The sequence below is a fragment of the Sturnira hondurensis genome, unplaced genomic scaffold, assembly GCF_014824575.4.
Source record: "Sturnira hondurensis isolate 20B ecotype Veracruz unplaced genomic scaffold, ASM1482457v3 Scaffold0000880, whole genome shotgun sequence".
Classification (NCBI taxonomy): Eukaryota; Metazoa; Chordata; class Mammalia; order Chiroptera; family Phyllostomidae; genus Sturnira; species Sturnira hondurensis.
In genome coordinates, this window is record NW_028073511.1 from 292,786 (window position 1) to 311,364 (window position 18,579).

Consider the following 18,579-nt stretch of genomic DNA (forward strand, 5'->3'; position numbering starts at 1 on the left):
CTTGACTGTTGATAACTTCATTTTGTCACGTCAGCTAGTTTCATAAGACACCAGCTATTACTATGTCTTTTGCCCAACTACAAGGTTTGGCAAAAGTAGGTTTTCAGTTGTTCATATGGAAAATAATATGGTAATTAAAAATAATAACATAAGAATAAACTGTTTAATGGACTCACAACTGTAAATCAATTTTTGCCCCACACTGTACTATTATCAAAAGGGGCAAATGTGGGTCAGCACAGGATATTTTTATTAGTATTTTTCTTTTACTTACATGATTTTTAAAAAATTGGCTAACACCATAGTTCAAAAATCAGTAATGATAAAAAAAATCACAAATGGATTACAAGTGCCCTTTGTGCCATTTTACTAGAATGTTTTATTCTCTATTCATATGTTCCATTGTATACGTTTGATAGATTTACCTTTCAACTTTTTATTTTTTTTTGTTTAAGACAGTTTAATAGAGCTTTAAAAACATTAACAGTTCCATCAGATGTAGGAAGCACCACAATATACCTGAATGTACAGAGAGACACCGTGAAAGTGCTTTCTTTCAGAGATCTCTCAGCCATGAAACAAGTATTATAAAGGAAAACTCTCTAGTGTAGAAAAGATCCGCTGAAATAAATAAGGTAAATTCATCTGCTTAGATGGCTCAAATTTAAAAATATATGTATTTGTGAATAAAGCACTTCAGACGTGTATTTTTCTTTTGTAAGGGAATCTTGGAGCCATAGAAGCAGTTTGTATGTTCAAAAACACCCTAATGTCCCATTTTTTCTTTAGTCTTAGGAAGTGGGGATGATAAACATAGGTGGGTTTCAATTGCTTCTAGAGCTGGATTTGTGGTTTCACAAAGAGGTGTAAGGTATGGACAACTGCTCTCAAAATTTGGATTAAGCACTGGCAGGGTAGCTTAGTTGGTTAGAGTGTTGTCCCAATATGGCAAGGTTATAGGTTCGATTCCCAGTCACAGCACGTACAGGAAGAAACCAATCCCTCTCTCTTTCTCTCTTTTTCTCCCCCACTCTCTCTCAAATCAGTAAATAAAAATAAAAAAAATAATTTGGGTTGAAACGTAAAGAACCTTATTGGCGACCTACCTGTCTAATTACATAATCTTTAATTTGCCTTTTCCCTCTCTGTGCACCTAGTTTTAGTTTAGCTTAGGGAGGAGACTAAAAAACACCCCTGTCAGGTTCTAATGTTAGTTTCTAATTGGGCCAAACTTCTTTTTTTAAATGTATTTTATTGATTCTGCTATTACAGTTATCCCGTTGTTTTCTCCCCTTTATTCCCCTCCTCCCTGCACCCTTGCTCCCACCAGCATTCCCCCACCTTAGTTCATGTCCATGGGTCATACGTGCAAGTTCTTTGGTTTCTCCATTTCCCATACTATTATTAACTTCCCTCTGTCTATGTTGTACCTACCATTTATGCTTCTTATTCCCGGTACCTTTTCCCCCATTCTACCCCCTACCCTCCTTGCTGATAACCCTCCATGTGATCTCCATTTCTGTGATTCTGTTCCTGTTCTAGTTGTTTGCTTAGTTTGTTTTTGTTTTTTAGGTTCAGTTGTTGATGGGTGTGAGTTTGTTGTCATTTTACTATTCATATTTTTGATCACCATCTTTTTCTTAGTTAAGTCCCTTTAACATTTCATATAATAAGGGTTTAGTGATAATGATATCCTTTATCTTTACCTTATCGGGGAAGCACTGTATCTGCCCTTCCATTCTAAATGATAGTTTTGCTGGATAAAGTAACCTTGGATATAGGTCCTTGCTTTTCATGACTTTGAATATTTCTTTCCAGTCCCTTCTTCCCTATAATGCTTCCTTAGAGAAATCAGCTGATAGTCTTTTGGGAACTCCTTTGTAGGTAATTGTCTCCTTTTCTTTTGTTGCTTTTAAGATTCTCTCCTTATCTTTAATTATGATGTGCCTTTGGTGGGTGCTTCCTTAGGTCCAACTTCTTTGGGACTCTGAGCTTCCTAGGCTTCCTGGAAGCCCATTTCCTTTGCCAGATTGGGGAAGTTCTCCATTCTTTCTTCAGATAGGTTTTCAATTTCTTGCTGTTCCTCTTCTTCTCTGGCACTCTTACGATTTGGATGTTGGAACTTTTAAAGTTGTCCCAGAGGTTCCTAAGCCTCTCCTCATTTTTTTAAATTCTTGTTTCTTCATTCCTTATTGGTTGAATATTTATTTCTTCCTTCTGCTCCAAACCACTGATTTGAGGTCAGTTTTCTTCCCTTCTTCACCATTGGTTCCCTGTATATTTTCCTTTATTTCACTTTGCATAGCCTTCACTTTTTCCTCTATTTTGTGACCATACTCAACCAATTCTGTGAGCATCCTGATTACTAGTGTTTTGAACTCTGCATCTGATGGGTTGGCTATCTCTTCATCACTTAGTTCTGTTTTTGGAGCTTTGATCTGTTCTTTCATTTGGGCCATAATATTTTGTCTCAGTGCACCTGTTACAAAGTAAGAGGTGGAGCCTTAGGTATTCGCCAGGGCAAGGCAACCCACATCCCTGCGTTTTGGTGCTATATGTTGGGAAGGGGTTGCAGAGGAAACAATGCAGCTTGCTCAGCTCTGGTGGCTTTCAGTCACTTCCCCTGCCACGCACAAGCAAACTGGGCCCTTCTGGTGCTGATTCCTGGGTGTGTGTGTGTGTACATTCTCAGACCCTGTGGTCCTCTCCAGTGAACTCTCTTGTGAGGCTGGGAGTTTCTCCCTCTGCGGCAAGCCTCATGGGTTTTTACAGTCAGAGGTTTTGAGGCTTTATTTCCCTGCTCTGGAACCCTGGGTTGCATGGTCTGTCTCACTCCCCAGTTGTTTCCCCACTGTTTATCCACACACAAATGTGGGACTGCCTGATCTGCCAGCTGCCACCTTTCCGGGAGTCCCATCTGCCCCTCCTACTGATTTGAATGAATGTGTCCTTTAACTTATTGGTTGTTGGACTTCCATACAGTTCAGTTTTCTGGCAGTTCTGGTTATTTTTTGTTTTTAAATTTGTTGTTGTCCTCCTTTTGGTTGTGTGAGGAGGCAAAGTGTATCTGCCTACACCTCCATCTTGGCCAGAACAACTTTTTAAGTAAAAGTTTTTTGGAATATTTTAAAACCTCAACTTCTGAATAGAATTTGTTCACCCTAAAAGTAATAAAATAATAAAATTACAATTGTATATAAAATTATACCAGTCAGTTTTAATTTATTAAAAATAAACTTTTACCTTATTGATCTCTACTGTCAAATTCTTATGTTTAAAGGTAATGTGGAGTTAATTTTCCAACTCTGGTTGGGTTGTAAGCATTTACTAGGCCTGTCGCAGGACCCTCATAATCACTGTACATCATCTGACCGAAAGCCCAGCTCATCAAGCATGGGGCAGGTGCATTCACCTTAGCTGGCACTTTGGAAAGGATTCCATTGTTACGATATGCTGGTTTGGGTCCAAGCATACCCTACCCGATAACCAAATAAAAACATGGATGACAGAAGCATCCCCTCTGTTCTTAAGCTGGTTTCCTAAATAAAGTAAAGGTCAGCCGAATAGTTCAGTGCTCCTCAGTTTGCACAAAATGAGGCTTTTTCATAAGCAAAGAAGCCTGGATAACTTTAGCAGGAGTGCTCCTTGGGATTCTGCCAACGAGTGGGGCTATTTTCACAAAAGGTTGTTTAATTCATATCTAGGGATGAAGAAAAAGAGGGTGTAATTCTGTCATTCCATATTCTGTGAGAAAAGGCACAAGGGGGCTGCTTTGGCAGGGCATGAAGATTAGTAGGGATTTGTGAGATGCGTTTCATGGAACCTGAAACATTTGTTACTAATTCATCTCTCTTGATTTCTTGACTCTTGTGGGGATTTGTTTCTCATATTTTTCAAAAAGTAAATGGTTTTAATCCTCTTTATTAGAAAAATCATACTTTCTCATTGAGAGAAAGAACTAGTACAGAAAATAGAAAGTAATAATTGAAGCAAAGATCATAAAAAATCTTACTATCAAAATACTCTAGGTTTTCTCTGTGCCTATATGCACAGCATTATCAACAAACATTGATCGTGTTGTAACTGGTTTCTGTACTATGATATTTTAGTCAGTATTCTCAATTCAACAACCTTATCTTTTCAATAAATATAGAGCCATAGCACCATTTTTACCAGTGGGATATATTTTTATAGAGTCCTACCAGGAGTCATTGCAAATACTGTTATAAACAGCCTTATACATACATCTTTGTACACTGGTCTGATTGCTTCTTTTTAAAACATTGAATAAGTACAAGAGCATTTATAATGTTTGTATAAAACATAAAGAATAAATATAAAATGTTGCTTCTTTGTACCACTGTTCCTATGTTTTGTTTCTTCTTCCTCCATTTTGACTTTTTGCTGAATATGAGTTTTTCTTATTCTGTTTTTTCCCTCTGCTAATTTGTAAGTTATGTGCTTTGTTTCTGTTGTTTTACTAATTACCCAAGACACTTTAACATTAATTTTAAATTAAGCCTAAAGTCAATATCTTTCCTCTCTGTCAAATCTCTCAGGTAACTTTATCATCATTTCTCTTCTGACATTTCAGTATTTCAATTTTACCTTGTTTTTAACCCCAATTAAACATATAGTTATTGTTTTATACCATAATGTTTCTTTAGATTTGCCCATGCATTGACTCATTCTTTTTAATGTTTTTTTGTTTGTTTCATTGTTATTTTGTATTGGTTTTAGGTGTACAGCTTAGTGGTTAGACAATCATATACTTGACAAAGTGTCCCCGCGATACTTCCAGTGTCCCAGCTGGGACCACACGTAGATACTGCAATATTATTGACTGTGTTCTCTATACTGGACTTTACATCCCCATGACTGTTTTGTAACTACCACTCTGTACTTCTTAACTCACCCAGTCTGACCCATTCTTTTCTACATCTCAAACCTTCCATCAAAATAATTATTCTCCTCTTTGAAGTATATTCTTTAGAATTTTCTTGATTGAAGGCCCATTCCAATGATGGTAAATGTTTTTGTTCTTCTCTGAAAATGTCTTGTTTTACCCTCTTTTTATTGAAAAACAGCTTTATTAAAGTTATAATTTACCTACTATAATTTTATTCATTGTAATAGACAGTTCAGTGGTTATTAGTAACTTTATAAAGTTGTGCAGCCATTGCCACAATCTAATTTTAGAACATTTCAATCACCCCCCAAAATCCTCGTGCCCATTTGTAATCCATTCCCATTCCCACCCCTAACCTCAGGCTGCCACTAATCTACTTTCTGTCTCTATAGATTTGCCTTTTCTGGACATTTTCTATAAATGGAATTATGTATGGTCTTTGGGTGTGGATTCTTTCATTTAGCATGTTTTTGAAACTCATCCATGTTGTAGCATGTATCAGTACTTTATTGCTTTTTATTGCTAAATAGTATTTCAACATATGAATAGACTACATTTTGTTTATTCATTCACCAGTTGATGGGCATTTGGATAGTTTTTATCTTTTAGCTATTATAATTAATACCGCTATGATCATTCATGTCCAATTCTTTGTGTAGATATGCCTTTTTATTTCTCTTGATAGATAGCTAGAAAATAATTACTGTGTCATGTGATTAATCTGTCCTTACCATTTTAGGAACCTACCAAATTGTTTTTCAAAGTGGCCACACCACTTTACAATGCCCTCCTGCAATGTATGAGGGTTCAAGTTTCCCCACATCCTTTCCAACACTTGTAATTGTTTTTTTTTATTGTAACTATTCTTGTATGTTTGAAATGTTATCTCATGGAGGTTTAAACTTGCATTTTATTAATAGATAATAAAGTTAAATATCTTTTTATGTACTATTGGCCATTATTATAGCTTCTTTGGTGAAATGTCCATTCAATTTTTTGTTTGCCCTCATTCTTGAAAGATAATTTTGACTGGTATATAATTCCATGTTTGTAGTTATTTTATTCTAGTAGGTAGAATACAGTATTCTATTTTCTCCTGGTTTTCATTGATGCTTTTGAAGAATTGGCAGTCAGTCTAATTGTCATTTCTCTCTGAATAACCTGTTTTTCTTTCAGACTACTTTTAAGATATTTTCTGTATTTTTTGTGTTCTGCAGTTTCATTATGATATGTCTACCTCTGGGTTTCTGTCTGCTTGTTTGTTTATCTTAGGATGCAATGAGTTTCTTCAATTTGAGGAATCAAATCTTTCATCAATTCTTAGTCATTAGTTTATCACTTTTAAATTCTCTCCATTCTATCTTTCCAAAACTTTTCTGGGATGTACGTTAGAGCCTATTGCTTTAGCTTACATGTCTCTCAACCTTTCTTCCATATTTTCTATTAATTTTTCCCTCTGAAGCATTCTAGATAATACCTTCAGATCTCTTCTCCAGTTTTATCATTCTTTCTTTGGCACTATTTAATCTGCTGTTTTAATCCATTGTTAACTGTTATGGCAGCTGAATAATGGACTCCCAGACATACCATATCCTGTAACCCTGAGAACCTATATGTGACCTTATATATAAAAAGGACTTTATAAATGCTATTAAGCTTAAGGATCTTGAGATGGGGATGTTACCCTACATTATCCAGATGTACACCATTTACTCACATGAACACCTTAAAGTGGAAGAGGGAGGCAGAAGACTGGGTCAGAGAGATGCAATAGAAGAAGGTGAAAGACTTGAAGTGAGAGAGGAACTTAGTCTGCCTTTGCCAAAGGGACTATGAGCCAAAGAATGCAGATAGCCTCGAGAAGCTGGGAAAAACCCTCACCTGACAGTAGGGGTTTAGGGACCTCATACCTACTCCTGCAGGAAAGTGAATTCTGCCAACTCAACTCTAGTGAGCAAAAGGAAATGGATCTTTCCTTGAGGCCTATAGAAGGGAACCCAGTCTTGCTGGTACCTTGATTGTTGCCCAGTGAGACCTCTGTCGGACTTACTAGCTGTAGAACTACAAGATAGTAAATTCATATTGTTTTGAGCCACTGATTGTGTGTGTGATCATTTGTTGCAGCATCAATAATTTATAGAAGTTCTATTTGGCTATTTTTCAAATATGCTATTCACATTTATAGTTTCCAATTTTATACTTACATTTTCAATCACCTTTTAAATTCTTCAGTGTAGTAAAAACATTTTTATAATGTGCATCTGAAAATTCACTATCTGAAACACTTGCAGGTCTGGTTCTGATTTTTATTGTTCCTGCGAACTCCTGCTCACAGCTCTTTGTTTCTTTATGAGTTTTCTAACTTTTGACTGTGAGCCCATGTCTTTTGGAAATTAAGTGTTGGATTCTTGGAGCGAAGATTTTTGTTCCAGGGAAGATTTGTGTCTGCTTCTACCGTGTGCCACCTGGGACTTCCTGGGACCATCTTAAGACAAACTTTTGGCTTGAGGCTTTTCAAATCACATAGATAATATGAATAAATGTTAATTAATATCACAAACCTGATGAATTAAAAATTCTCAGGAAAGATTTTTTCCTACCCAATGCCAAGCTTGATAGATCAATTTACATACAATTCCCTTTTGACTGGTAGGTTATTTCTAATTTAGCCTTACATGAAGTGTATAGCCCTATGAGGCCCCAGATTTATGTAAGAGTTTCCTATTAGATTTTCCGCCTTGAGTCTATCACTTACCTCCTCTCTCACTGTACCATCTAACCATCCAAAGAGCGACTCAAGAACACCAGTGACTAGTTGATGCCTCCAGGACTTATCTCTCTGCATTCCAGATCTCGCTCTCTCTGAATATATATATATTCAGAAGGTATTCAGCCATGGATTATGAACAATAAAGACATTTATTGAAGAAAATACAAAATACAAGAAACATTGTACATAGGACAATGACACCTCAGTCCCCTTAAACTGGGCACCTTGAGACCTCACACAGTTCTCCCAATCTCCACCCGTTGTTTCATCATATTTTCCTGAATCTCATCGATGGTCTGACATCTCTTCCCTTTCTAAGGTGATTTTAGTTTTGGGAAAAGCCAGCAGTTGTAGGGCACCAAGTCTGGCCTATGGGGGGGCTGAGTCACCTGGGTGATTTAATGTTTCACAAAAAAAGCTCTGCAGGAGATGTGATGCAAGAGTGGGTGTGTTGTTGTGATGAAGCTGCCAATTGCTAGTTGCCTGTAGCTGTGGCCTTCTGAATCATCCAAATACTTTCTATGGAGGAGTGTTCGAGCTTAACAGAAAATTGGATGCAAATTCGTTGCTCTACGCACTCAGTCATTTTGAATGTGATGGCCACACAGTACACATGCTTACTCAAAAGCGTCTACTCCCCCCACTGACTACTACAGTGAAGTCATTGTTGTTCTTGCATGTGCATTCCAGTCCACTGTCCTTGGCTGTCAGGTTATATCGATGTCATGAAACTGTTCTTGTTATATTAATGATGGCTGGACTTTTTCTGGATGGACTCTGTGTGCATATGTGTGTGTGTATTTAGATGGGGGAAGGGAGGAAGAAAGAGAGGGAAAGAAGCATTGATGTGAGAGAGAAACACACTGATGGGTTGCTACTCATACATTCCCCTGACTGGGGACCAAACCCTCAATCTAGACAAGTGCCCTGACTGGAAATTGAGTCCATGATCTTTTGCTTAATGGGATAATGCTCCAGCCAACTGAGCCTCACAAGTCAGGGCTTCGCTCTGTATTTTGTTGGACCCTGAGGATTTCTTAGTTTCTTGCTAGTTCAGTAATGTATTTTTAAGAAGATGTTTTTCATATCTTATGCAGCATTTTTATTTATTTCAGGATTGTAGTTCAGGGTACCAGTTACACTATACTGTCAGAAATGGAAAGTCTGATTCTGTCTTTGGGAGAAATTCTTAGACGTAGAACTGCTGGACTGAGGTCTACCCTTTAACATTTTGGCACATACAGCTGTATCACAAAGGCCTATCTGTGTCCAAGGAAATAAAACGTAAAAATAAATTACTATATTCACCATGTTGTACACCTGAAAAAAATATATGTCAACTGTAATTTAAAATAAAAAATTACTTAAACAAATAATTTCAAGCATTCATTGAATTTCTTTTAGACTTGCCTCTAACACCTATGAAAGGAGATGTGTGCCTTACATATGGACAAGAGACAAAATTGACAAGCAAAACAGTAATCCCAAACAATCTAATTATGTGATGTTAATAGGTGGTAAATTAGGAGTTCAGAAAAGAGAAAAATATATATCTGTTCATGTCATGTCCATGCTCATGGACATGGTTGCTCATGACCTTCGGGGCAATGGTCAGAACCCTTAGAAAGTAGTGACCTGCTTCATCTCCATCCTCATCTCTCCTCCTGGCTCACTGGCTCCAACCTCCCTAGCCTTGCACTGAATGCCTTCTCATATCCAGGCCTTTTACCTTAATGTCCTTTCTTACCTCCCACCCTACCCCACCTTGGCTGGCCTACCTGTTCATCCTTCAGGACTAAGTTTACATATGATATTTTCAGAGACCTTCCTTGATCTTCTAGTGTAAATCAACCCAACACACACTCATACTTGCACATGCCATCTGTATATCAAGACTGCTGGCTGACCCAGCAACTTTCGATCAAAACCTAAGTTCCTGTACTGCAGAGCATCTGGTCAGCCCAAAGAGAGCTAGGCAGCAAGAGTGAGAGAGACAGACTATACTCTCTTGAAGCACCTGTTTTTTTCCTCCATAGAATTTCTTACAATGATATTGACTAATGTCCCCTCCTCCACTAGAGAGGGGGAAAAGGCAGGGACCTGTTTTCCACCATCTCCTAGCACCTAGCTCAGTGCTTGGTACATTAGTAAATCTTTATTGAATATGTGGACTTTAAAGATGGGTGACTGTAGTTAGACAGGTGGAGCAGATGGGTGCCAATCATAACGCAGGTGGGAAAGTGAGAAAACAAAACAGAAAAGACCCAAGAAATTTATAACAACTGATAATTCATTGGGGAAATGTGAGTGGTGCTCTCTGATCTAACAAATTTTAATATAATGGCCGCTTCTTAGCACCAATCCATAAGCCAAAGAGGACGAAAGGAGGTGGGTTTGTTGTCCAGCTGGAGGGGGTTGGGTTAGTTGCAAACAGGACTGTACAGCACTGCCTTGGACTGTTGGGGACATCTGTGGAATCTCTTTCCCTGCAGGGGATGAGGTTTTCAATTCTGTGATGCTCTTGGTATCTCATTAGGAGACTGTAAAATGGATCTCTACTTTTAAAAATTCCTATAGATTGATAGTGAAGTCCTCACTCCCTTTGGGGGAGGTTTGTGGGGGCTGGGTTTAAGTGATTCATCATTTCATTTCAGCTTTGATCATTACCTCTGAAGGTATTTTCCCTACGACATTCTGAACAGTTCCCGTTTCTATCAGGTACCAGAGCAACACTGCTTCTGCTGTTCTTGAAACGATTACCAACATTCAACCCAAGGAGAGTGGCGGTGGAGTGGGAGAGACCCGGGAAGCCATTGTTTATAGATTATCTGAAGATATGCTGAGCAAACTGCCTCCTGATTACATTCCTCATGAGGTAAGCTACAGCATTCCCCCTCGCCCACCCCGCAGGGTGCGGGGCTATCTCTGGGTCCCACAAAGCTGAGCTCAATTCTGGGATGGGATGTTTCAGTGCCTTCCCGTCTCTGCTCATTCCCTCTTCATTTTCAGCTCGTTCTTTTTACCCTTTGGTCTTCCTTACGTTTCTCAAGCACCTTGCAAAGTCTGATAGGCAGTTTTTCTCACCCCTTTCTCTATTTCCTTTCTACCCCACTTTCTCTTCCAGTCACCTTCCTGTACCCTTTTCCTATCTTTGGATTCCCCAGTATCTTAACCCACGAGGCTGGAAACTTCTCCTTCCCTCTCTTACCCAAGCCCGCTCTGCCCATCCTTTAAATTTGCCCCTGTTTTTGTCCCCTGTCCCCCATACTTTTCATTTTCCAGTCCTCTCAACTAGGTAATAGGAAAGAAAACCATTTAATGAATTCACTCTTCACTTTGGATGGCAATCATTTTCTACTTTTTGAACCTTCTGGGGGTTTGCTTGTTAATCTAAATCAGTTTTCCTCAAAACTTTTTGTCAAAGTCTCAAGACCGCTTTGTATGAGGACCTCAAATACCTTTTTTAATGTGGGTTAATTACTGATGTTTAATATATTAGAAATTTAACTGAGAAATTTCAGAAATACTAATTTATTGTAAAATAACAGTAATCCATTACATTAACATAAATGAGATTTTTATTTAAAAATGTATTTTTCAAAATGTACAAGTTCATTGTGATGAGTGGGATTGTTTTAGTTTTGCAAATCACTTTAATATCTGATTTGATGAAGACAGCTGGGTTCTCACATCTGCTTCTACATTCAGTCTGTTGTGAGAGCAAGGCCCGTAGCCTGTGGAAAACTCCTCTATATACTCCTGAGAGAGAAAGGGAAAAAATAAAATAAAGTCTTAGTATTACTATAAAAAAATTTCAACCTCGTTGATCCTCTGAAAGGAACTCGGGGGTATTCATGGGACCCCCAGACCACACTTTGAGAACTGCTGATCTAAGTAAATGTTTGTGGTAGAATTTCTGGATGGTCTAAAAGTTCTGTAAGAGACGCTCCAACTTGTCCTCCTCCTTCACACAAGAGGACAGGTTGTGTCCTCTCTCCTGTTCTTCGCCTTCACACCGCTGTGCTGGTGGCCAGAGCTTCATCTGAGCCTGTCTTCACTTGGGCTGAGTCAAGGTTAGCTTTTCAACCACAATGTGAGAGGCCGATGCCCTAATGCAGGTGTAACTGTGGTCCTGTGTCTTCCTGGTCCTGCATCTAAGTCTGAGAAAAAAGCACTTGTCAGCTGGGAGCCCATCATCCTCCAACCTGTAATGAGTGCCCCCAACAATAAAAAACATTTTCTTGCCTCTTAAAACAATTTTTGTTTCTACTGTGTAGACAAATACTGAGACATTTGGCCATAATTCTAAAATCAATGACTTCACAGAGAGATAGTTATAGTGAGAAAATATTTTAAGGACATACTTTCAGTGATTCATTGTAAGTGATCTTCAGAAGACAGATGAGGTATAATGCCTGCCTTCAAAGACTTTAAAAACTGGCATGAGAAAGAGGGATAAAACTTATTCGGCATGACTAGACCGCAGGTTGGTGTGATCAGAGGAGGGTTCTGAGACCTGAGGATAAATTGAGCCGTTCAGGCTTAGTCAGGGCCACTTCACCAGGACCTCTGCTCTGGCAAAATCCCAGCAGGAACTGAGCATGGCAGATGTCACTAAACAGACTGCTGTCTGGGAGTGCATTTGTGCTAAGAGACTTCTAAAATTGCTTCCTTTTTCAAGATCTCTTAGTTTTTAGTGTTGTTTATCTTATGGAAGAGATTTGTTCTTCATATGTGGTGGTAATATGAATTTTGTAAATGGAAATATAATTATACTTTTGACTTCCACAGTGAAAATGAAGCCACATTACTACCTGGTCCCAGAAGCAATGAAAATCCTATATGAGACTACAGCAAATCTTCCATTTCATTAGTGAAATGACAGTTTTAGGCTGGGACAATAATCACACCCAAAATAAAATCAGTGCTAAAATCCGACTTTCTAGAATAAGTTTTTCCTAAGCATGTCTCTATTGCAAGGGAAGTTTCTTTTTTAAAACCCTGTGCATGGAAAGGCCACGTGTGTGGGGTTGTTAGGGCACTAAAAGTCACCTGCGCTATTGATTTGACATTTTAGCCAACACCTGGGCTTAATTTCCCACTTGCATGGGGTTGCAAAAATATTTACATAACTTCCCATTTCCTTAAGTGTGAATTTCCACAGAGTAGTCACTATTTAAAGGGGATGATAAACATGCTAGTCAGACACTGGAGCATAAAGGGCTCGAACCAGGAATTTAGGCCAATACCTGAAGGCTGTGTGGCAGACTGGTTAGGGGCCTCCAGTAGCACGTTAGACTGGGATCTCAGTATTACTTGCTCTGTCTGCACAGTTTGTCCTGTCCAGGCTGTTCAGTTTTACATCACTGCTTCCCTCTGAGTTTGTGTTTCCCTCTTCATCCCTTGCTTACTGGATGGAGGTGCTTCATAGCTGCCGTAAAGCAGAGGTGTCTGGTGCTGAGCGGGGAACTTCTGTGCCGTGCCATAGAGCTGTTCTGTAAAATGAGGACAATGTTCCCGGTATCCCCAGCAGGGAGTCCCGAAGTTTACTGGCAACCTGGTGGTTCTTTGGACTGAAACATCGCTCTAAGTTCTCTCTCACGTTGTGTGTTTCTCTTAGCCTTCCTACTCCGGCAGCCCTTTGATTGTGGCCAGCAGAAGGCTCAGATCTCTTCATGAGCTCTTGCCAGTATTCATAGTCAATCTTTTATTGGGCCGATGTCACTGAATTGAAATGTGTATATGTATTGATTTATTTTCCAGTAATTGTTGTAATTTACTGTTCCTTTAACCAGAGACTTTTATATTGATCTCTTCAAAATGATCATTAAATGATACACCGAAAGGAACAAATGACAGGTGCTTAATGACTCTCCCACAAAGTAAAATATTTTCATTGGTTAAATTAGGAAAGCCTGACCTAGTCACCCTCACCAAGGCGACAGTGATCTGAGGAAACCGCAGCCAATCACATTCATTAATAACTGTTCTGAAAGGTTCGGACTGTATGTACTTTCTGTAAGATTTCTAATAACTCTGTTAAGCATTATTTAAAAAAAAACTATTCCAAAATGTACTCTTATAAAGGTTAAATTAGGCTTTAACTGACACTTAGTCCTTAATCATTTGAAAGGGAGAAAAGTGACAATTTTATTTTAGCTTTTTAAAGTACATTTCCAATTATCAACTAAGTACAATCAGTAGGAAATAAAAATCATTTTAGTTGAACAGTAATTTTTGAAGCCCAGAAAATGGGTAATTTAATGGCAGGTCTGGTTCTGCAAGAGAGATTTTAGAGTTCACTTGGGCTAGCAGATACATCTGTAGGAAGAAAAGAACAGAGAAAGGAGCGATCATTGGGAGAGAGGTGACAGATTATTTTTTCATTGTATTGTATGCTTTGTTTTAGGTGAAAGCTCGTTTGATAAAGATGGGACATCTTAATTCAATGAATATATTTCTTAGACAAGAAATCGACAGAATGCAAAAAGTCATCTCAATGCTTCGCATTAGCCTGAGTGATCTAAAATTGGCCATTGAAGGAACAATCATCATGAGTGAGGTGAGCGCTTATCTCACTCGCTATTTCCTTTTTTGTGGGTCTTTCTTCTTCTCATAGTTTATCTTTTTCAGAACTTGAGAGATGCCCTGGACAACATGTACGACGCTCGCATACCTCAGATCTGGAAAAGAGTGTCCTGGGACTCATCCACACTGGGCTTCTGGTTCACCGAGCTTTTGGAGAGGAACGCTCAATTTTCTACTTGGATATTTGAAGGGCGGCCCAATGTGTTCTGGATGACTGGCTTCTTTAATCCCCAGGGTATGTGCTCATAGGAGAGTGGGCAACTTGGAAGATGCGGTGTTTGTATAATAGCATTGTGTGATAAATTTACCTTATGTAAAACAACATAGAGGTACAGCCTGCTGAGTGTTGGATATATGCTTTCAAAGGCTGGACCACAGATGATCCTTCTGTATTTGTTTTACAAGTTTAATCTGAAATTCTTTCTGCCATAGTCCTCCTACAATACGGTAGCCAAACCTTTGGGTTTCTTCTCACCCACTTCAGCTGGCCATCAGTCTGTAGTTAGAACGTATGAAATAGTGAAAAAAAAAAAATGTTCACTCAAACCTTAGTTTTTAAATGTTGGTAAAAATGACAGAGATAAAGTGCCAAAATATGTACAAAGTATAGAAAATTAGACTGATTTAAAAAATGACCATGTGGCAAAAGTTTTATTTGGTGAGCTCTGAGTCTGCCCTGCCCTTACCTTAGTTAGCTTTTTTTTTTTTCTTGAAAAGTGCTCTGCATTTATTCCTTCATTCTAGGAATATTTACTGAGTAAATTACTGACCGATGTCATAAAGGTCATAAAGTTCAGAAATACGACAACTTCTTATCTGACTACAATATGGATAGTTTTACTTCAGGTAATTCTTGGCCAAAAGGAAGAGATGGTAGATTTCCCCACAGTTCAGCACTGTTTAGCTCCCCTAGTAACACAATTTAAGAAGCATTCACACTTTCAGATTTAGGATGTATCATTGCTACTTCCAGCAATCCAGTTGAATCTCATAAAACAATGTTAAGTGAAGAACGTCAGACACTACAAACACACATTGTAATGTGTGTATGATACATGCATACTGTATGATTTCATTGTAGAAAGAATCAAAACAGGCAGAACTATTCCACGGTATCAAAAGGCAAGATGGTGGTTACCCTAGACGGGGAAGACAGTGATTGCAGAAGGGAGGCCTCTGTGACCTGGAAATTATCTGTTTCTTGATCTGGACATTGGTTACATGGTCGTATTCCCTTGTGAAAATGCATTGAGTTCTATGCACAGTTTGTGCACTTTTCTTTGTATAAGTAATACTTAAATAAACTGTATATCTTAAAAAGTATACATTTAATTGTCTTCGGTGTACATATATACATTCACTTCATGCACTTTCAAAGGCCGTATCATTTTCTAAATTTAAAACTCTAACCATGGCAGTTTTTATGATCTTACCAAATTATACATATTAGATTTGAAAAGGACAGCCCCAGATTTCACTTTCTATTTTTCTTCTGGAATTTTCATTGAATTCAGGGAGGAAAGTTTTTATTATCGTTCTCAGATTTCGTGTGTCTCCTTGCTAGCCCTCAATTTTAGTAGAGAGTCACAGGTAATTGGAGCCTAAAGAAATAGCATTTAACTTAATTAGGATTGTTTAATCACTTTCCGTTTGCCAGCTCTTTGCTCAGTGCTTTCAATAGAGAGAAATTGAGACCTGATTCCTGCCTTAAGGAGCCAATAATATAGTTTGTGGAACAGACACACTAGCAACTTTAATGCAATGTATTAAGTGTTGCCCCCCCCCTCCCCCATGGGAGAACTAAGTGCCACACTGTGGACAGAGAGATGAATTGTGCTGAGGCAGGGCCTGAGAACAGTTTCTCTCTGGAAGCAGTGAGTAAAGTTTGCAGAGGCAAGGGTGCAGGAAAAGGCCATTCCAGGCAGCAGCCCGAGCAAAGACAAGGCATGCCCAGGGAAAGAAGGAGACAGTGTGGCCAGGGCCCAGGAAGCAGGGGAGTGAGGCTGGAGCATAAATTTCCCTGGAAGAGTTCGGGCTGCATCCTAAAGGCAATAGGAAGTCACCAACTATCAGATCATCCCAGGAGAAAGGGGAAGGGTAGACTGGAATACGGACCCAGAACAATGAGACTCTTATCAGGATAAGGGAGAGAGCCTGGGACCTTTACCAGGTACAGAGGAGGGGACAGACTGGATGGAGTGCTTACAAGGGGATCCTTGAGAGCAGAGGGCATGGCAGTGGCTCAGGGCTGAAGGCAGGTGCAACAGGCACAGGTTGGGAGGGAAGGCGAGAGCACATTTGTCAGGTGGTGGTGGCACATCTGGGTGGGAGATGTGTTGGCAGACTTGGAGTTTGGGAGAGAGGCAAAGAAACTTCACTTTAAAACCTGTGAAGTTGGTAAGTATATTTTTGATATATAGAAACCAGGGGGAAGGGGTTAGTTATTCCCTGGCTTTCCATAGACACAGATGACTGCATCATAGATCACAGCACACAATCTTTTCCACTGATTTTTCTTAAAAGTATGACTTAAAATAGCAAAATATTAATACCAACTAATCTTTAATTGTTACTCTCTGTTAACTGTTACAAGCTAGAACAATACTTAAATACAAATGCAGGTGTACACTTCATGGTTTTGGTTTTTGTACCTACCTTTACTTTTTAATAATCCAATCCTTTCTCTTTTCTTTATTTCTGGCTTCCAGCTAAAGTTTGATTCTGCATCTCAGGATGTTCCACATGTTGGAAAGCCCCAGACACACACGTACACAGACACACAGCCTTATCCGATGGCTTTTTTTTACCACAGAAGAGTGGAGTCAACTTTCCCTCCATACTAATCACTTCTCTGCTTCCTTTCCTTCTCTTAACATGAGAGACAAATTATTTTCTGTTCCCTATTGCCCGGCCAGGTCTGGAAGAGATAAAGATCACAGCCAATCCATGCATGCTCGCAGGCCGAGTGCGAGCAGATAAAGTCCTTTTGATTCGGAAGCCTCTCTGCCACTACTTCACATGGATCACTGATTTCTCAGTTTGAACATAGCCCCTGAATTTATATCCTCTAACCCAGTCACCTTTGATGAAATAATTTCTTTCTTCAGTTTAAAACATTTAAGTAAATTTTTTTAAAATTAAAAACCACATGTTTGGGACTTCCAGCCAAGATGGAGGTATAGGTAGATATGCTTTGCTTCCTTGCACAACCAAAAGAAGGACAACAACCAATTTAAAAACAAAAAATAACCAGAACTACCAGAAGTCAATCTGTATGAAAGTCTGACCACCAAGGAGTTAAAGAAGTAATATTCATCCAGACTGTACCACAGGGCAGCAAACTGGACTGCCCCACCCTGGCAAATACTGAAGGCTCCACTCCTTACGACATAACAGGCCTGCCAAGACAAAAAAAAAAATATGGCCCAAATGAAAGAACAGATTGAATCTCCAAAAATAGAACTAAGTGGTGAAGAAATAGCCAGCCTATCAAATGCAGAGTTCGAAACACTGGTAATCTGGATGCTCACAGAATTGGTTGAGTATGGTCCCAAAATAGAGGAAAGAGTGAAGGCTATGAAAAGTGAATTAAAGGAAAATCTACAGGGAACCAATGGTGAAGGAAAGAAAACTGACCTCAAATCAACAATTTGGAGTGGAAGGAAGAAATAAACAGTCAACCAGAACAGCATGAAGAAACAAAAATTCAGAAAAATGAGGAGAGGCTTAGGAACCTCTGGGGTAATTTTAAAAGTTCCAACATCCAAATCATAAGAGTGCCAGAGAAGAAGAGAAAGCAAGAAATTGAACACCTATTTGAAAAAATAATGAAGGAGAACTTCCCCAATCTGGCAAAGGAAATAGACTTCCAGGAAGTCCAGGAAACTCAGAGAGTCCCAAAGAAGTGGGACCCAAGGAAGCACCCACCAAAGGCACATCATAATTACATTACCCAAGATTAAAGATAAGGAGAGAATCTGAAAAGCAGCAAGAGAAAAGGAGACAGTTACCCACAAAGGAGTTCCCATAAGACTATCAGCCGATTTCTCAAAAGAAACCTTACAGGCAAGAAAAGGCTGGGAAGAAGTATTCCAAGTCATGAAAGGCAAGAATCTTCATCCAAGATTTCTCTATTCTGCAAACCTTTCATTTAGAATGGAAGGGAAGATAAAGTGCTTCCCAGATGAGGTCAAGTTCAAGGAGTTCATCATCACCAAGTCCTTATTGTATGAAATGTTAGAGGGACTTATCTAAGAAAAAGAAGATAAAAAACATGAAGAGCAAAATGATAACAAACTCACAACTATCAACA

General features: G+C 38.9%; 1 protein-coding gene across 1 annotated transcript in view; it reads left to right on the forward strand.

Annotated features, from left to right (window-relative positions):
- The window catches only part of DNAH8 (dynein axonemal heavy chain 8), a 303,075-nt gene that overhangs the window by 271,437 nt on the left and 13,059 nt on the right, over positions 1-18,579 (forward strand). The window contains exons 86-88 of the mRNA XM_037051914.1: positions 10,398-10,554; positions 14,089-14,241; positions 14,313-14,502. Of these exons, the coding sequence (XP_036907809.1) occupies positions 10,398-10,554; positions 14,089-14,241; positions 14,313-14,502 (500 nt within the window). The remainder of the gene's footprint in view (positions 1-10,397; positions 10,555-14,088; positions 14,242-14,312; positions 14,503-18,579) is intronic.